This window comes from Coregonus lavaretus (genome assembly GCF_964263955.1).
Source record: "Coregonus lavaretus genome assembly, chromosome: 8".
Lineage (NCBI taxonomy): Eukaryota > Metazoa > Chordata > Actinopteri > Salmoniformes > Salmonidae > Coregonus > Coregonus lavaretus.
In genome coordinates, this window is record NC_139995.1 from 39,167,189 (window position 1) to 39,187,758 (window position 20,570).

The window sequence follows — 20,570 nt, forward strand, 5'->3', positions numbered from 1 at the left end:
CCTCTGGAAGCAACGTCAGCACAAGAACTGTTCGTTGGGAGCTTCATGAAATGGGTTTCTATGGCCGAGCAGCCACACACAAGCCTGAGATCACCATGCGCAATGCCAAGAGTCAGCTGGAGTGGTGTAAAGCTCACCGCCATTTGACTCTGGTGCAGTGGAAACGCATTCTCTGGAGTGATGAATCACGCACCATCTGGCAGTCCGACGGACAAATCTGGGTCCTGACCTCAACACAGAGCCCTGACCTCAACCCCGTCGAACACCTTCAGGATGAATTGGAACGCCGACTGCGAGCCAGGCCTAATCGCCCAACATCAGTGCCCGACCTCACGAATGCTCTTGTGGCTGAATGGAAGCAATTCTCCACAGCAATGTTCCAACATCTAGTGGAAAGCCTTCCCAGAAGAGTGGAGGCTGTTATAGCAGCAAAGGGGGGACCAACTCCATATTAATGCCCATGAGTTTGGAATGAGATGTTCGAAGAGCAGGTGTGAGATGTAATCTACACCTCCATTAGGCTGATGGAAATCATCATTATTTTGTTTAATGATTTTCAATTTAAGTGTCATTATTTCTATATAGCCTAAGCTTTCTCGTTCTGAACTTCTAACGCGAGTGGGACAGGTGTGGCTTCGTGACAATGATCAAGAACAGCTGCTCACCGATTTGACAGCTCCAAAGCAGTTATACCACAGACACCGCCAAAACATCAGATATGCGGGTGTCGGCTATAGCCGGTGAACGCTTGATCTGATTGAATCTAGGCCTAAAGACCTTGATTCGCAAGTGATCCTACTGAAACAACAGTTTCACTGAGGAAGGGTGAGGATTGCCCCCCTTTTGGCCAAATGCTGTTACCACAAAAACAATTCCCCCAAAAGGTCTATCCTCATAAACAGCATCCATACATACAGAGGGTATAGTTTGAACAACACATTTTATCATGTTATTGCAGAATTATTTATTCAAATAAATATGCAATGCATACATTTTGTTTTTCCATATTATTTCACATAAATATTCAAACAGGGTTTGTCCATGGTAGGGATGCCAAGATTTAAATGTTTTTTCTGTTTCCTCTAACCAAAACAATATTAATATCTGGATCCACTGTTCTAAACACCGTTTTATGTCAGGGGTGACAATAGTGATACTCCAATTTATAATTGTCTGTGTTAACTCACTTTACTTTATAACGCTATATATTATGTGTGTATATAGCTAAATAATTTAACTTTATTGTGCCAGCTTGCAAGTCAAGAATTCACACCTAATATTCATAGTTAATAATATAGAATATTGAACATATATTATTTACAATCTAAAAAAATTACTGTATGTGTCAGACGTAGGTTAAATTGTGAAAACATGTTGAAATATATAAAACTTTAGAGTTTAGACAAATATTTTGCAGATATAGAATAAAATTAATCTACTATGCTTTTTTTGTTGTCTAAACACAAATTAACAACGCTATTGTAAGTTCTGATGAAAATCAAAGGGAAACAGTCATGCAAGGCTATTACAGTCAATCATCCAAACATCTAATATTAAATGTCATTCTGTACAAGGAGATCAGTCAGATTGTTTAGAAAGTAAAAGGATAGTCACCCCCTAATCAAAGTTTGTCAGATGTTTTCATAACTTCAAAAGTGAGCCATATTCCACACCATCTATTGTGTAGATCCTGCCCACTATATTGCATTAGGAGAAATCTAAAAGCTATAAAATCCATATTAAGTGGAAACATGTGTAACATCTACACAAAAAATTGCATGGAACATAGACTATGCTAATCTTTTATTTTATAACAGACCATTATTGAGATATGAAAAACTCTCACAAACTTTCATGATTTGGGGGTAAACAATCCCTTTAAGTGCTGAGCAAGAAACAAGCATTATGATCCACAAAGATTCTTAACTCTCAATTACATTTAGACTAATAGAAAAAGATCAACTAAGATTAGTTGTCGCATAATGTATCTCAAAAGTACACAGCATTACTATCTCTTTATACATTTCCATGGTGACTCACATCGTCAGGTGTCTCACGATGGCTTGTCACCTTCTTTCTTCAGACGGCTATGGAGGAAAATAATATTAATAAACTATTAATGTCAGCGCAATAGTTCATCAATAATCCAAGATCCCACTTTTGTCTAGTGATTTATGATTTCTCAATAAATGCTGATACATACAGTAACAGTCAAAAGTCTGGACACACCTACTCATTCAAGGTTTTTTTCTTTATTTTTAAAAAAAAAATTACATTGAAGAACAATAGTGAAGACATCAAAACTATGAAATAACACATATGGAATCATGTAGTAACCAAAAAAGTGTTAAACAAATCAAAATTGATTTTATATTTGAGATTCTTCAAATAGCCACCCTTTGCCTTGATGACAGCTTTGCACACTCTTGGCATTCTCTCAACCAGCTTCATGAGGTAGTCACCTGGAATGCATTTCAATTAACAGGTGTGCCTTCTTAAAAGTTAATTTGTGGAATTTCTTTCCTTCTTAATGCATTTGAGCCAATCAGTTGTGTTGTGACAAGGTAGGGGGGGTTTACAGAAGATAGCCCTATTTGGTAAAAGACCAAGTCCATATTATAACAAGAACCGCTCAAATAAGCAAAGAGAAATTACAGTCCATCATTACTTTAAGACATGAAGGTCAGTCAATATGGAACATTTCTTCAAATGTAGTCGCAAAAACCATCAAGCACTATGATGAAACTGGCTCTCATGAGGACCACCACAGGAATGGAAGACCCAGAGTTACCTCTGCTGCAGAGGATAAGTTCATTAGAGTTACCAGCCTCAGAAATTGCAGCCCAAATAAATGCTTCACAGAGTTCAAGTCACAGACACATCTCAACATCAACTGTTCAGAGGGGACTGTGTGAATCAGGCCTTCATGGTAGAATTGCTGCAAATAAACCACTACTAAAGGACACAAATAATAAGAAGAGACCTGCTTGGGCCAAGAAACACGAGCAATGGACATTAGACCGGTGGAAATGTGTCCTTTGGTCTGGAGTCCAAATTTGAGATTTTTGGTTCCAACTGCCGTGTCTTTGTGGGACGTGGTGTGGGTGAACGGATGATCTCTGCATGTGTAGTTCCCACCGTAAAGCATGGAGGAGGTGTTATGGTGTGGGGGTGCTTTGCTGGTGACACTGTCTGATTTATTTAGAATTCAAGGCACACTTAACCAGCATGGCTACCACAGCATTCTGCAGCGATACGCCATCCTATCTGGTTTGGGCTTAGTGGGACTATCATTTGTTTTTCAACAGGACAATGACCCAACACACCTCCAGGCTGTGTAAGGGCTATTTTACCAAGAAGGAGAGTGATGGAGTGCTGCATCAGAAGACCTGGCCTCCACAATCCCCTGACCTCCACCCAATTAAACCCCGTTTGGGATGAGTCGGACGGCAGAGTGAAGGAAAAGCAGCCAACAAGTGCTCAGCATATGTGGGAACTCCTTCAAGACTGTTGGAAAAGCATTCCAGGTGAAGCTGGTTGAGAGAATGCCAAGAGTGTGCAAAGCTGTCATCAAGGCAAAGGGTGGCTATTTGAAGAATCTCAAATCTCAAATATATTTTGATTTGTTTAACACTTTTTTGGTTACTAGATGATTCCATATGTGTTATTTCATCGTTTTGATGCCTTCCCTATTATTCTACAATGTAGAAAATAGTAAAAATAAAGAAAAACCCATTAATGAGTAGGTGTGTCCAAACCTTTGACTGTTACTGTAAATAAAAGCATTGGCTCCTTTAAAGTATTCACTGTGTTCAGGTGACATTTATTTTGAATAAAATTGAATATTAGCTCATCAATAATCAAGATCCAACTTTGTCTAGTGATTTCAATTTTTAAATAAATGCATAAATGAAAGCACTGTGTTCACGTAAACTGTTGTTGTCGTTGTTGTTCGGAGTTGGTAATCACCTCACCTGTAGTAATCCTCCTGTCCGGGCATAGGCCCCCCGTGTTGTAGGTGGTGGTGTCCGTGCAGCCACTGCTGCTCCATGGCCAGCCTCTGCAGCTCTGCTGACTGGGCGTGCATGGCCTGGAGCTGGTGGGCTGCAGACATCTGGGGGATGGGCCCCTGGAGCTCACGGGGGTACCCTGCTCCTGCAACAGCTGCATAGGCTGTTTGGATGTTGATCAAGGGGCACAAAACATCAGAGTGCGTCTCAGTCACCTCACAATCACAGAATTATAGTCTGAATACAGTGAATTGAATGTGTGTGTGTATGAGTGTGTGTTAAGGTTCCTCACCAAACAGTGGGTGTCGCAGCATGTCGTGGTCGTGGGGCAGGTCGTTGGGGAAGGGGAAGCGGGCCAGACGGGGCCCTGGAGCCAGGGGATCCAGAGGGTGGGGGCCATTACCTGGGTGACAGTAACACACATCATCTAATGAGGCAGGAGAACAAACAATATATAAATTAACACATTTCATAAACATCAGTTAATATTGGAAGGGGGACGAACAGTGCACACATATCAACTGATGACTACACTGGTAGGTATACAGAGTAATACAGTGAGGAGAGTCAGCTTCTTCTCTCAGCATTAAGACTATCAAACAACATTAAATAAGAATATAAAAAATATATATAATACAAATCAAGTGTTCTTGTTTTTAAAACAATAATCAATTTGTGCTTATCCAGTACACACATATCCTGAAGATGTAACAAAACAAGACAGAATAGAAGTGTCCATACCCTCACCTTGGTTGAGTGGGTCCTGCTGGTGCAGGTGTAGGTGTGAGTGGATGTGGGAGTGCTGGTGGTGATGCGGCGTGACGTTGAGCATCTGCAGCCTGGCGGCCGGGTCGTTAGCCACAGACGCCATCCTCTCAGCATGGAGCCTCTCAGCAGTCAGTCGCTCAGCGTAGCTCAGCTCTGGACGCATCTGGGGCCCGGCCAGGGCCAGCGCCTGCCTCTCCCTCTCCAGGTGGTTCTGCATTACCGGGTGGAAGTGGCCAAAGGGGTGGTGGGGCGGCCCAGCGATGTGGGGCAGGGCCAGGGCTCCATGTCTGGCAAAGTGCTCCATGGGGTTGGCTGATGGATGCATGTTCTCCATCTCCGGGGGTTTGACCTCGAAGCCAGGCTTCATCCTCTCGCGGAGCTCCCTCTCCCGGAGGTTACGGAGCTCCCTCTCTCTCAGGCTGGGCTCGGCGGCGTACAGGCCGGGCATGTGGTAGGCCAGCAGAGGGTCCCCGGGGGACAGGGACACGAAGAAGGGGTGGTTGCGATTGGTGGGGGACATGACGTGGGGTCGGGCGTACTCACTGAGGGTGCGCAGGGCCGGGGTGTCGGGGCCGATGTAAGGGGGCACAGCGGCCACACTGGTGGGGGGCTGCTCGAAGGAGGAGCACATGTGGACCTGGCCGGACATTTGGACATCACTCATACGGCTGTCATGGGACGAGCTGGACGCTCTCTGGAAGAGAAAGAGGCCCATTTAGGTGGTTCAAATTTGCGAGAAAACAATGTATAGAGCCCTAGAGGTATCCAAAACATCCAACTGATAACATTGTTGTACTAGTATGTAATAATATCATTGATAACATTGTTGTACTAGTATGTAATAATATCATTGATAACATTGCTGAGATACACAGACATCACGTCAGTTATGTCAAAGAAAAAGAGGAATAGAGGGAATAGCACCACAGCATATTACTCACAGCATTTTTGTCTTCCTGCCTCTCCCTCTCCCTCTCCCTCTCCCTCTCCCTCTCCCTCTCTCTGTCCTTCTCCCTCTCTCGGGCGTTGTGCTCAGCCTCTCTCTTGGATCTCTCTACAGCCTCCTCTCTCTTCTTGGCCAGCTTGGACGAGGCCAGGGGAGTGAAGAACAGGTCTGTTCTGGAGCACGAGTTGTAGCCACGGTCCAGGTGTTTGAAAAACCTGAAATGAATCAAACAGCATATATAGCAATCACACAACAATATTGTTTGAGAACATATGTAATTCAGATGAACAACATCTGTTAACATTTTAGAAACACAAGGTCAACAATATGGCCACAATTAACTCTGTAAAGGAGGCCCATCTTACAGGACTGTCTGGAGTAATGTCATGCAGTAAGTACCGTGCTGATTGGCTTGCATGACTGGCGATGTTGACAACGGAAGGTTCTGGCGAGGGACTTCTGGGTGGAGGGGGCGGGCTCTCAGGCTCCTCACACTCATCCAATGGCTCCTCTTTAATCTGGACATGTGACCCTCCAATGCCAATGGGGTTTCCGGGTGAGGGGCGCAGGGAGGAGGAGGGCTGGAGACCAGAGACTGGACCCATGGTAGAGGGAGAGGAGGCAGAGAGGACAGGGTGCATGGTTGAGGGGGCAGAGGAGGGCAGGGAGGAGTGGGGGTGGGAGTGGCTGCCTCTGCCAGGGAGGTTCTGCAGCTGAGTGAGCACAGGAGGCTGGGGTGGGAGTCCCTGCTGCATGGGCAGGGACTGGGGCATGAGCTGGAGGGGGGGTGGAGGGGCACCGGGAGGGTGCTGGTTGGGCAGGGAGTTGAGGGGCTTCAGTGCTGGGGGAGGGGGCAGGTTGGACGGCATCTGGGGGAAAGGAGGAGCAAGAGAAGAAGAGAGGTGTGGTGGCTGCTTGTGAGATGGATGGATGGGTGTGGTTGGGGGTGGTTTGATTTGGGGCCCGGAGGTGAGGGGGAGGGCCTGGGGGAAGGTGGGTTCCCTGGGAAAGTGAGGAAGGGGTCGCTGGGGGTGGGGGCCCTGGGTGGGAGAACCATGGAGGGACAGGTGCTGGGTGGGAGGCAGAGAGCCAGGAGGAAGAAGAGGACCCTGGAATACAGGAGATGGAGGATGGAAGGCCTGTCCCAGCGGCGGAGGGAGGGGTGAGGGGCCAGCGAGAGGGTGAGAGGAGGGGGGTGGGGGTCGGCTGTGTGGGGGACTTGTCTGATAGCTAACTGACTGACCAGCCTGAGCAGAGGTGGCTGAAGGCTGGGGGGGCTCTAGGGAGGGGGGTGCCTGGGCCTGTACCTGGCCAGACTCTGCAGAGGGAGAGGTACCCTGGGGAGGCAGGGATGTGGTTGAGCCCGCAACCTGTGGTTGAGGAACAGTCTGTGGGGTCTGTGTTTCAGCCAGGGCAGCAGCAGGAGGGGCACTGACGGTCTCTACTGGCGCCTGGTGGGCACCCTGGTGCTGCTGGGCAGAGGAATCGGAGTCGCTCTCGTTGCCCTGGCGAGGGCTGGGGATGCTGGGGGAGGAGGAGCGGTTGTCCTGGTCGATGTCTTTGGTGTCGCTGCTGCCGTCGTCTTGGGCACTGCGGCTGTCTGAGCAGCTCTCCTCCTCCACCTCAACCCCTTCTGCCTCAGCCTCTCCATCGCCCTCCGACCGGCACTCAGCCTGTTCACCCTGAGAGGAGGACGGAGACACAAGGTTAGAATTGTTGGTGAGGGGAGGTTCTCATCATGCTAATGTTACACGAAAAGAGCCACTGGATAGATCTAGGCACACCCAACAAAGTAGCTCAGTGCAGGAAGATAAGACATTAACTGAAGAACAATGAGGCAACAAAAGTGATACGTTTCTGAGAACTGGTTTAGCACATTTTGCTTCTCTCTGATCTTGCACCTTTTAGCTGCCATTGCTTCACTATTGTCTTACACTCTGTCTCACCTGCTGTGTCTTGGTCCTTTTAGTTGGAGTTCTCTCAGGCTCCTCTGGGTCCTGGGCTGCACTCTCCCTGGAACGTTTAGTACTCTTTGGTAGGGGCGCCTCTTCCTTGATATTCTGTTGGATGGAAGGAATATAATTCACTTATTCCATTCAGTTCTACATGTATGTACAACATAGTAAAAAGTATTTGGACAAAGGGGAAGCCCTGGTCTGAACGGCAGAAATACAACTAGATGTTATGATTGTATATGATATTAGGTGTACTTAAATTCACAAATGCGCCATTACTGTGCATACAAATCTATATCCCTAACTTCAAAAAGAATATATGTGTGTGACTGTACCTTGCCAGGCTTCTTTGTGGAATCAGTCTTGTCTAAGCAGGAGGTTCTGGATGCGTTGGAGGTGGAGCTAGCCCCACTGGGGGCGGGAGAGGGATGGCTACTGGACTGCTGGTCTTCACTGGTAGGAGAGCCGGTCAGCCTCTTGTGGCCACTTCTTAGTGAAGACAACTGGTGAGAAATACAACTTGGAGTAAGTATTGAAAGAGATTATAACAACAATAGAGAGAGAAAGATAATGATGAGGGTGGTAGTGACTGACTGAGTGACTGAGAAAGAGAGGGAAAGAGAGAGGAGTGAGGGTGGAAGGGAGGAATACACTAGATGGGGCTAAGATGGGAGGTTCCCAGGCTTACCGGTGTTCTGCTGCGTCGCGTCCTCATGCCGTGCTTCCCGTTGCCATCCTCTTCCTCTTTGACAGGTTTGAACATGAAGGGAGGGTCAGCAGGCTTGGGGCCAGGCGGCAGGCGGCCATGTTTGTTGTAGTAGGTACGACAGGTGGTACACAGGAGGATGTTATCCCGGCCTCCGTGCTGCCAGTCCTTAGAGGCTGAAATTAAAGCAATGAATTGAATAAACTTTATTGATCACAAGAGGAGAAATTGTATTTGTCACCAACATAGGACACAGACATACAGTACATCAGAACCCATTGACCTGAGCACTGGTGGCTGGTGGAGCAAGTATGAACTGTACTTACTGGAAGTGGCACAGTGTCTACAGGTGCCCTGCTCGCTGTCTTCACTGTCCAGGTCCTCCTCACTGGCTGAACTTATGTCCACTGCAGGAGAGAGAAGAGATCAGATAAATACCCACTCCTATTGTGTTATCTACAGTTACTGGACTAGAAGATAGAAATAGGCCCTTAGTGTTCTACACACAGATTAAGCCTAGTTCTGGATTAAAAAGCATGCACATTTAGTCCAATAGGGGAGAGTGGGGTAAATTGAGTCAAAAGGGTAAATTGAGCCACCCTTGTTTTTAGGAAACCATACACATAATGTATAATTTGACCAAATATTTAGGAAGAGGTCTGTGAAGGAAGAAACCACATGGGGAAAAAAACGGATTTTCACCAAGTCAAATGAATTTATTGTGTAAGAGTTTTCATGATGCTTGTATCTAAACCAAAGTAGATAATTTTAAGATTGTTATAATCAGTTGGGGCCAACTCCTGGACAGTCTGTGCTGCAACGTGGCGTTGGTGGATGGAGCTAGACATGATGTCCCAGATGTGCTCAATTGGATTCAGGTCTGGGGAACGGGCGGTCCATAGCATCAATGCCTTCCTCTTGCAGGAACTGCTGACACACTCCAGCCACATGAGGTCTAGCATTGTCTTGCATTAGGAGGAACCCAGGGCCAACCGCACCAGCATATGGTCTCACAAGCGGTCTGAGGATCTCATCTCGGTACCTAATGGCAGTCAGGCTACCTCTGGCGAGCACATGGAGGGCTGTGCGGCCCCCCAAAGAAATGCCACCCCACACCATGACTGACCCACCGCCAAACCGGTCATGCTGGAGGATGTTGCAGGCAGCAGAACGTTCTCCACGGCGTCTCCAGACTCTGTCACGTCTGTCACATGTGCTCAGTGTGAACCTGCTTTCATCTGTGAAGAGCACAGGGCGCAAGTGGCGAATTTGCCAATCTTGGTGTTCTCTGGCAAATGCCAAACGTCCTGCACGGTGTTGGGCTGTAAGCACAACCCCCACCTGTGGACGTCGGGCCCTCATACCACCCTCATGGAGTCTGTTTCTGACCATTTGAGCAGACACATGCACATTTGTGGCCTGCTGGAGGTCATTTTGCAGGGCTCTGGCAGTGCTCCTCCTGCTCCTCCTTGCACAAAGGCGGAGAATTCAGTCCTGCTGCTGGGTTGTTGCACTCCTACGGCCTCCTCCACGTCTCCTGATGTACTGGCCTGTCTCCTGGTAGCGCCTCCATGCTCTGGACACTACGCTGACAGACACAGCAAACCTTCTTGCCACAGCTCGCATTGATGTGCCATCCTGGATGAGCTGCACTACCTGAGCCACTTGTGTGGGTTGTAGACTCCGTCTCATGCTACCACTAGAGTGAAAGCACCGCCAGCATTCAAAAGTGACCAAAACATCAGCCAGGAAGCATAGGAACTGAGAAGTGGTCTGTGGTCACCACCTGCAAAACCAGTCCTTTATTAGGGGTGTCTTGCTAATTGCCTATAATTTCCACCTGTTGTCTATTCCATTTGCACAACAGCATGTGAAATGTATTGTCAATCAGTGTTGCTTCCTAAGTTGACAGTTTGATTTCACAGAAGTGTGATTGACTTGGAGTTACATTGTGTTGTTTAAGTGTTCCCTTTATTCTTTTGAGCAGTGTATATATATATATATATATATATATATACACTATATGACCAAAAGTATGTGGACAACTGAACATCTCATTCCAAATTCATGGGCATTAATATGGAGTTGGTTCCCCCTTTGTTGCTATAACAGCTTCCACGCTTCTGGGAAGACTTTCCACTAGATGTTGGAACATTGCTGCGGGGACTTGCTTCCATTCAGCCACAAGAGCATTCGTGAGGTCGGTCACTGATGTTGGCCGATTAGGCCTGGCTCGCAGATGGCGTTCCAATTCATCCCAAAGGTATTCGATGGGGTTGAGGTCAGGGCTCTGTGCAGGCCAGTCAAGTTCTTCCACACCGATCTCAAAAAAACATTTCTGTATGGACCTCGCTTTGTGCACAGGGGCATTGTCATGCTGAAACGGCCTTCCCAAAACTGTTGCCACAAAGTTGGAAGCACAAAATCGTCTAGAATGTCATTGTATGCTGTAGCGTTAAGATTTCCCTTCACTGGAACTAAGGGGCCTAGCCCGAACCATGAAAAACAGCCCCAGACCATTATTACTCCTCCACCAAACTTTACAGTTGGCACTATGCATTGGGGCAGGTAGCGTTCTCCTGGCATCCGCCAAACCCTGATTCATCCGTCGGACTGCCAGATGGAGAAGCATGATTCATCACTCCAGAGAACGCGTTTCCACTGCTCCAGAGTCCAATGGTGGCAAGCTTTACACCACTCCAGCCGACGCTCGGCATTGCGCATGGTGATCATAGGCTTGTGTGCGGCAGCTCGGCCATGGAAACCCATTTCATGAAGCTCTCGACGAACAGTTATTGTACTGACGTTGCTTCCAGAGGCAGTTTGGAACTTGGTAGTGAGTGTTACAACTAGGGCTGTTGCGCTGACTGTATTACCACCACACCGGCAGTCACAAGTCATGAAGGCAGTCAAATACCACATGACCGTTTAGTCACGGTAATTAGGGTTCTTCAAGCTCTGATGCTGCTGCTGGTCATTAGTAGCCTACCAAACTTGCTAACTGCCTGGTACTCAGCACTCTATTGTCCCTCTAATCACTCTGACATCAATGCAAATCTAATCAAAAATCAAACACTTCATGAGAGCTCATGAGCTCATGTTGCACAACATTTCTATAGGCTATGCAATTGCGGGAGAAAACAGAGTGATGGCCGCTAATAAGAAGAGGAGGATCCCATCAGCTTTCTATAGGCTAGGCCTACTATATTTATTTCTCAACTTTCCTAACTTTAAGCACATTGCTTATATTTACAACAGGAGTATAGCCTACCTGGTTGGCATGAAAATAAACCACGGGGAAAAGCGTCTTACATTCGCTATTTAAGTGCATAGATGACATGTATTTTTTCCACTGGCCCTGCTTCGATACAGGTACATGATAATGGTCCATTCTAAATCAAAACAAATGTCACACATATATTATTTAGTATATGTAATGACAAGATTAAATCAAGAATAGTCTGATGGGTGACAATATTAGCCTATCACTTGTGAATTATATATTATCAGTTGTAAATGATGCCCAGCATAAGAAACAAAGCCTTTTTTTTTGTGACTTTTTCTAATCATAATCGCACACCTCATGTATATGTTTTAATAAGGTTTGTATCACAACTAAAGTGGCCAAATGACTTCTTAAAATTAAGCACATTAATCCGTTTTACAAGGGGTGTAGATTCTAACTGAGTTTCAAGTTTGAGGAAGATAATTTTCACCATTAAAATACACCTTTATAATAAAAGCATTACATGCATAATTGCATTTGCGGTCACTTTTGATAATGGTGTTTTCCGCTAATGGAACATTCACGCTTATAGCCTACTACCATGTGTGCACTGCTGCGCTTATAATGTGAAGAAATAGCCTAATCAAATCAAATCAAATGTTATTTGCCACATGTGCCGAATACAACAGGTGTAGACCTTACAGTGAAATGCTTACTTACAAGCCCTTAACCAACAATGCAGTTTTTTAAGAAGAAAAAAATAGTTAAGTAAAAAATAGATAAGTAAAAAATAGAAAATAGCAAATAATTAAAGAGCAGCAGTAAAATAAAATAACAGTAGGGAGGCTATATACACAGGGGGGTACCGGTACAGAGTCAATGTGCGGGGGCACCAGTTAGTCGAGGTAATTTAGGTAATATGTACATGTGGGCAGAGTTAAAGTGACTATGCATAAATAATAAACAGAGTAGCAACAGTGTAAAATGTGGTCCTCTGTAGCTCAATTGGTAGAGCATGGCGCTTGTAACGCCAGGGTAGTGGGTTCGATCCCCGGGACCACCCATACGTAAAAATGTATGCACACATGACTGTAAGTCGCTTTGGATAAAAGCGTCTGCTAAATGGCATATTATATTATATTATTATAAAAGAGGGGGTTGGGGTGGGGTGGGGGGGCAATGCAAATAGTCTGGGTAGCCATGATTAGCTGTTCAGGAGTCTTATGGCTTGGGGGTAGAAGCTGTTAAGAAGCCTTTTGGACCTAGACTTGGCGCTCCGGTCCCGCTTGCCGTGAGGTAGCAGAGAGAACAGTCTATGACTACGGTGGCTGTAGTCTGACAATTTTTAGGGCCTTCCTCTGACACATAGTTTATCAACATTTTAAGCTAAACGTTCTAATCTGTTGCGTCAGCCACATTGTATAAAAAAAGGTTTTTTGATGCTAGTGGTTGTATCAATTTGGGATCTATCACATCCCACAACTGTCTCAGACTATGTTTGGAATATTTATTTCTCGCACAGAATAGAATAGGTTGACTTTTGTACTATGGGGGATAGCAGATTCACATAGGCTAGTGCTTTTGCTGTTTGTTAGGCCTACTCATCTTGTTGGCTGACCAAAATTAAATGTGGACAGTTCTTCCAGTATCTTCAATATGCACCTCGGAATTGGATAAAGACGCGCGCAGTTGCGTCCCCGATGAACTGTCTTCACTTGTAGCCTGTGAGAAAGCCCCGATCATGTGACGGAGAGCCATGTGAATGAGAGGCACTTCAGATTGCGCAGCACACTCAGGGAGAAGGGCACAACGCAGCACTCTGAGCCGCAAAAGGCATGGATTATTTTAGGGTGCATTACGGCCACAAAGGGGATGCCGCTGTGAAATTCGAGGCATTATCAACTGCTTGTCAAATTGTGAATGAGAGACTATTGGAGTGTGTACAGCCTGCGCAAAAAAACAAAGCAGAGCTCATGCCTTTCAAGCGACTTTTTCAAATCATCATTAGAGTCTCATCATGCAGCCTTACAATATATTAAAAATCAAAACATATAGCCCAACATTTGTAGATGTTGGGCTTCCAAGCATCTGCCTCTAACCCTAGGAAGCTCTTTGCCACATTCTCCTCCCTGCTGAATCATCCTCTCCACCCTCTCCGAGCTGGGCATCTCCGGCGCGGCTCACTCTTGGATTGCGTCCTACCTGACCGGTCGCTCCTACCAAGTGGCGTGGCGAGAAGCTGTCTCCGCACCACGTGCTCTCACCACTGGTGTCCCCCAGGGCTCAGTTCTAGGCCCTCTCCTATTCTCGCTATACACCAAGTCACTTGGCTCTGTCATATCCTCACATGGCCTCTCCTATCATTGCTACGCTGACGACACACAACTAATCTTCTCCTTTCCCCCTTCTGATAACCAGGTGGCGAATCGCATCTCTGCATGTCTGGCAGACATATCAGTATGGATGACGGATCACCACCTCAAGCTGAACCTTGGCAAGACGGAGCTGCTCTTCCTCCCGGGGAAGGACTGCCTGTTCCATGATCTCGCCATCACGGTTGACAACTCCGTTGTGTCCTCCTCCCAGAGTGCGAAGAGCCTTGGCGTGACCCTGGACAACACCCTGTCGTTCTCTGCTAACATCAAGGCGGTGACCCGATCCTGTAGGTTCATGCTCTACAACATTCGGAGAGTACGACCCTGCCTTACACAGGAAGCGGCACAGGTCCTAATCCAGGCACTTGTCATCTCCCGTCTGGATTACTGCAACTCGCTGTTGGCTGGGCTCCCTGCCTGTGCCATTAAACCCCTACAACTCATCCAGAATGCCGCAGCCCGTCTGGTGTTCAACCTTCCCAAGTTCTCTCACGTCACCCCGCTCCTCCGCACACTCCACTGGCTTCCAGTTGAAGCTCGCATCTGCTACAAGACCATGGTGCTTGCCTACGGAGCTGTGAGGGGAACGGCACCTCCGTACCTTCAGGCTCTGATCAGTCCCTACACCCAAACGAGGGCATTGCGTTCATCCACCTCTGGCCTGCTGTCTCCCCTACCTCTGCGGAAGCATAGTTCCCGCTCAGCCCAGTCAAAACTGTTCGCTGCTCTGGCACCCCAATGGTGGAACAAGCTCCCTCACGACGCCAGGACAGCGGAGTCACTCACCACCTTCCGGAGACATTTGAAACCCCACCTCTTTAAGGAATACCTGGGATAGGATAAAGTAATCCTTCTATCCCCCCTTACCCCAACCCCCCCCCCCCAAAAAAAACAAACAAAAAAAACAAGTCGCTCTGGATAAGAGCGTCTGCTAAATGATGTAAATGTAAATGTAGATCAACTAAAGTTACATTAATAACTCTAAATTAAGCACATAGAAGTACCTATTTCTTTGTTAACCGCTCAACACAGAATAGCCACATGTGCGCACTCCCTCAAATCGTTTGGAGAAGATATTTATATTTTATTCAGCTTTGTTCAATTGTATTCTTTATACTATAAAATAATGCCACGGAATTATAAGCAAATCTTGTCTGCTAAATGAACTAGTGTTGCCCACAGCCATTTGGCATAGCCACATCAGGACCTAACATAAGGACAACTCAGAGTATGCTATTCTTTTCTTCTGAAATAGACTACATTTTCTTCATATCATGCTTCTTTAGACCTGTCTAAAATAAAACATGGATTTATTGTGAAGGTGTAGGCTATATTACATGGATTTATTAGACTTTTTAAAATGGCTTGTAGGCTATGTGTTGAAGCCAGGAGATGCTAAATGTGTTTATGTTAATTAACGGTCAATTACCGTGAGACCGACAGTTATTTGGGGCGGCAGGTAGCTTAGTGATTAAGAGCGTTGTGCCAGTAACCGAAAGGTCGCTGGTTCTAATCCCCGAGCCGATTAGGTGAAAAATCTGTCGATGTGCCCTTGAGCAAGGCACTTAACCCTAATTGCTCCTGTAAGTCGCTCTGGATAAGAGCGTCTGCTAAATTACTAAAATGTAATGTAAATGTATTTGCTTGACAATCACCGGCTGATGAAATTTAGTGACCGCCACAGCCCTAGTTGCAACCGAGGACAGACCATTTTTACGCGCTACGCGCTTCAGCGGCCCCGTTCTGTGAGCTTGTGTGGCCTACTACTTTGCGGCTGAGCCGTTGTTGCTCCTAGATGTTTCCACTTCACAATAATAGCACTTACAATTGACCAGGGTAGCTCTAGCAGGGCAGAAATTTGACGAACTGACTTGTTAGAAAGGTGGCATCCTATGACGGTGCCACGTTCTTTTGTATATATAGTGTATATCTTTGTTAGAAAGAATACTATATTTTCCTTGACTGAGTGATGCTGAATGTAAAAAATAGCTCCACTTACCCCACTATCCCCTACTAGTCCTAATCTGTGTCAGGGAACCCGGCCATAAAATAAGCTAAATCTTTGAGGAATTGAAAACCCCTGGCACTCACTGGATTGGGACCGGGAGGGGGTGTTCACAGTGGCAGCGGCGGCGCGAGTCTTGGCCTTGCGTGAGGACGGCTGTCTACGGTGCTGACGGTATGGCCGCGTGCCTGCAGCCTCAGGCGTCTTCTTCCAGTGGTAGTAGAATGTGATCAACTCCCCCTGCCAACAACACAACACGTGATTTAAGAAGAGGGCACAGTGTGCAGATTCCAATGAAGATGAAGATACAGATATTGAATTTGAGTTGCTGTAGTGTGTTACAGGTTTTGGTTTTTCCATTTATGTTTTGAGGTTGGACTTTAGCACGTATAGCACGTTAGCACGTAGGGCGCACCGATTGGTGTCACATCGTTAGTCAGTATGTGTTACACATGTGCTGGTTGCCGTCTCATTAGTCGGAAGGTGTTTCACCTGTGCTGTCCCTGGTGATATTTAAGAGTTGCTGGCCCAGTGCCCCAGTGGTCTTGAGAGATGTGGAGGGTCAACACCTTTAGTTGGCGCTCTCTATTTGATTTCTAGAAAAACATTCCTTTGTCTGATCTTCCATGTTTTCGTGTTGCTCCACCTTTTCGGTTTGCTTCCTGTCTTTAAGTTTGGTGTGGGTTTTTCTTTTGTTTGTCTCTTCTTGGACAAATTTTGTTGGCGCTCATGGTGGGTGTCTTTTAGGTTCCAGTTGTTGTTGCTAGTCAACTTTCAGTGGACACCCCCATGAGTATCTTTCAGAACCCCTCCTAAAACCCCACCTGTTTCGTTTTGGTTATTGTCAGTGACTGTTTGAGTGAAATGATTTGGTTTTCTTGCTGGGGAACGTAACAAGTATGTCAACAAATACACCAAATCAGAAGGAACCACTGACTGCATTGCAAACAGTTAGGTATGTTGATTGTGTGTATAGTTATGTCCAGTTACATCTGTCTGTTATGTCTAGACAGACATAAGAGACAGTATGATAGTAAAATATATTACACCAGGTGTTTTCATTTACCGTTTTCTTGTTGGGCAGAAGCTCTTTGCGAATCCTGAAGAAATTCTTGCCGTACTGTCTCAAACCTTTGATGAACCGCTTCTGTTGATTGTAAAGTGATTGTGGGGGAAATAAAAACAAACAGTCAACATAGTTCCCAAACATATGATATGTGCAATATACCATGCAGTGTAAATGTGTTTCATATTGTTTCACTATTGTCTATGTTACACAATGGCCATAATACATATTGAACATGCATAGCATTGTTGCTGGGAGTAACCCGATGTAACCATAGAGCAGCCCTAAGAACACATAGGGCCATATTCTGTCTTGGAATTTGAGCGGTTAACTAAACATCAAGGAATGATTTATGCAAAAGTCAAGAGTTACAACGCTCATCTCAACTCTAAATCGGGCCGTAGTGCCTAAAGTTAAACATTGTCTTTGGACCTGAAGTAAGCATGGTGCAAGGCTGCCTTACCACATCATCTTCTGACCAACATTTCTCAATGAGTTTGGGTACAGGTTTCTTCACTAGGCGCTGGAGAGCTTTAGCTGCATCGTAGCGGCTGGCGTGTAACTGTAGAGGGAGGGAGACAATCACAGATCTACTGAGAAGGGTTCAAGATCTTATTCGTAAAAATATATTGTTTTTACAATTGTACACGTGATATTTTTTTATAAAAACATTTCTCTACAATGTAAAAAAATATAAAAAATAATAATAGATTATTTTCAAAAATAGAAAACATAATACATGAAAAAGGTAAAAATGAAATGATCTCATTGTTCTATTTCATATTCCCATTTAAATGCAGAAAAGTATTCCTGCTCACCATGTTCAAAGCGTTGAGTGTGGTGTCGTCACGAGAGGCCGCCAAACACCCGTCCTCTGTGGATCCTCCGTCACACATCCCTGCAAACGCTGCCATGCTCCTTCAATCAGGAAGAGACAGAGAAGATAAATAAATCCTGCTGTGCAGTCAGTCAGGATGACAAACATGACAAACATTGTGCACTACAGCCGCCTACAGAAGCGTTTTGTAATGACATTATCTTTAACAATAATGACCTGACAGGCTAGCTAGAAGAACTCTGATAGGACTTTATACTAAATGACAACTAAAAACCAGCAGCAGTCACACCTCCTTGATATGCTCATCAAGCTGAAACGATTATGTTCTGCACACAACTTAATTACCATAATAACGCACTTCACTCTTACTCTCAACACCAGTGTTATGCAACGCTGACAGACACCAGGTTTTGTATGAATCCCATCCGTCGTTAAATCTGGCAGGGTTCTTATGCACCATTCATCACACAAGAGATACAGTATGAGTGTAGCCTGGTCCCAGATCTGTTTGTGCTGTATAGCCAACAACAACCACAGATCTGGGACCAAGCTAATATGAGTGCTGCTGAGTCAACACTAACCTGGCAGCTCTGAGGTACATGAGGAGGTCACAATCATTGACCCCTGGCATCCACACCAGCTCTTCATTCTCTGTCTGGGTCTGCACACCAAACACAGGGCGTGGTTGCAGCTCAGGGAGCTTAGCCTGCATACGCACAAATAATACAGACAGATAAATACCATGTTAGTCTCACTGTCACAGACAATTTACTATAGTGATATGATATATACATACAGACAAATATATGACAGGTTATGACAGTAAGATAGTTAATGACATACTGTATGTATCATGTAGCTCTCAGATTTTGCAACACTAAACCAATGTAGATTGTCGAAGGCATACCGGTACTGCTCTATGGTATGGTCTCAAATGGGCAATACATTAGAGAGTGACATCCTGCTTAAAGGGGGTTAATGGACTATTACCTGATGACTTGATCCCACTCTGATCTCCCCCTGGGTGCTATTCAGGCTCCTGGAAATAGGGATAATTCAGTTATAACATATAACAGTTAGATATAACATTACATTGTTATATTATTATGTTATTGTACATTTCAGAACATGAATTATCCTCTATGTTATCATATTTGCAAATGATTTGAACAGAAGAAAAATAAATCAAGAAACATTTGATTAGATAATCATTGAAAAGGAGAAGGCACAACGCTTGCTCACCATTAAAAACTCATTGTTTTATTCAAGTCACATCTTGACAAAATGTCATTATCAATTGTAGTATCAATCAAGTGAACAGTGTAATGGCAGGTAGGTAGGTAGCCCAGCGGCTAAGGAGTTGGAGCATTAGCTGAAAGGTTGACTGTTTGAATCCCGAGCTGGGCGCTAGAAATAAAGGGGGGATTTGATCTGACAACTGAAGGGCTGCTGGGTTCACATCTTAACAACAATCCCCTACCGTTGGGCTTTTGAGCAGGGCCCTTAACCCCACAACATGCTCTTCATCCAGGGGCGCTGCACTGTAGCTTGACCCTGTGCTCCTCTCAACTGTGTGTGATGTGTGCTATCAAATTTCTGTTGTTTGCTGTAACATATGGACAGTTAAATTGTATTGCATTGTAATGTTTATAACCATATAACAATGTTAATGTTCTGTTCTAAAACAAAAAAACTAGTACTAGATACATCCCTTTTTCTGACATACTAGTACATGCATATGCAAAAGGGATTATGCATATTTAACACAAGTCACAAGTGTAAAGGCAAATACACTATCTGAGCCTAGCAATATTTTAATCCCTAATCTAAATATTTCATAATATTACGGAGTTAATCTTGCATTTCAATTGGGCAGCGGTTTCCTTTAATCCCGCCCATCCATCATTGAAAGCCAATCTGAATGCGGCTATTACGTTCCCTCCAAACATTACATAAACGAGTCTCGTCCCCAGCCGCTTGCAAAGCATATCAATCACACTTCCCTTCATTTAACAAAATAACAAGCATAGCATGATGGATGTTGCTTTTGAGTGTATAATAACGCATACTTTAAATTTAAAATAAACATCCTCACATCGTCAGTGTCTATTTACGTGGCCCGACAGTCTCGCAAAATGGGGTATTGACATAAGTCTCTTCCCGGGAGCCGAAGTGAAAATCGACAGAAACCACAAATCTGTGACAGCTGAATTGACAGTAATAAATCCACAATGCACCGCGTGATCAATTACACACCCAGCTAGATACTGAAATATTTTCTCCGTACGACAGATTGCTTGCTTTAGCTACATGGATCGAGCTAACGCCATCGCGACCATTGCAATTCCAAGTATGTCATAAAAATGGCAATGTAAACAGAAATGTAAGATATTCGCGTCTAAAACAATATAAATTTACGAGGCAACTCGATTACCTTCTCGGACTGAACAGGTCGTCCATGTCGGAGGCTCTTTTGGTGTCGTTGTTAGGTTGACACTGTCAGCGTAGTGGTCGATACAAACTATGCTATTCCATACTACTCAAAATGGAGGCTAAGAGGAGACGATTTTTTTCATAGCACTAAACTGTGCAATGACCTCAGCCCCAACGTTCAGCCTTCAAAATTCCCTTCTCCGTAGACATAACGGAGCATGTGCCGCCGTCGCTAATAGGAT

The 20,570-nt window shown here is 45.2% G+C and overlaps 1 protein-coding gene across 6 annotated transcripts; it reads right to left on the bottom strand.

Moving 5' to 3' along the window:
• Positions 1 to 947: 947 nt before the first annotated feature.
• LOC311133203 (arginine-glutamic acid dipeptide repeats protein-like) lies at positions 948 to 20,494 on the bottom strand. 6 transcript variants are annotated; one of them, XM_084166676.1, is made up of 17 exons: positions 20,330 to 20,494; positions 18,886 to 18,934; positions 18,477 to 18,601; positions 17,876 to 17,975; positions 17,521 to 17,619; positions 17,058 to 17,138; positions 16,078 to 16,231; positions 8,712 to 8,792; positions 8,368 to 8,561; positions 8,015 to 8,182; positions 7,671 to 7,784; positions 6,124 to 7,406; positions 5,720 to 5,939; positions 4,758 to 5,472; positions 4,303 to 4,413; positions 3,975 to 4,173; positions 948 to 2,087 (listed from the first exon to the last, which is right to left on the bottom strand). In XM_084166676.1, exons 1-17 carry the CDS (start codon positions 20,353 to 20,355, stop codon positions 2,054 to 2,056), a joined length of 3,753 nt encoding a protein of 1,250 aa, XP_084022802.1. In that variant the 5' UTR covers positions 20,356 to 20,494; the 3' UTR covers positions 948 to 2,053. The 6 variants fall into 6 exon arrangements, with proteins under 6 accessions (XP_084022802.1, XP_084022800.1, XP_084022801.1 ...); XM_084166674.1 differs by having other exon boundaries at positions 4,303 to 4,437; XM_084166675.1 differs by having other exon boundaries at positions 4,752 to 5,472.
• Positions 20,495 to 20,570: the final 76 nt, after the last annotated feature.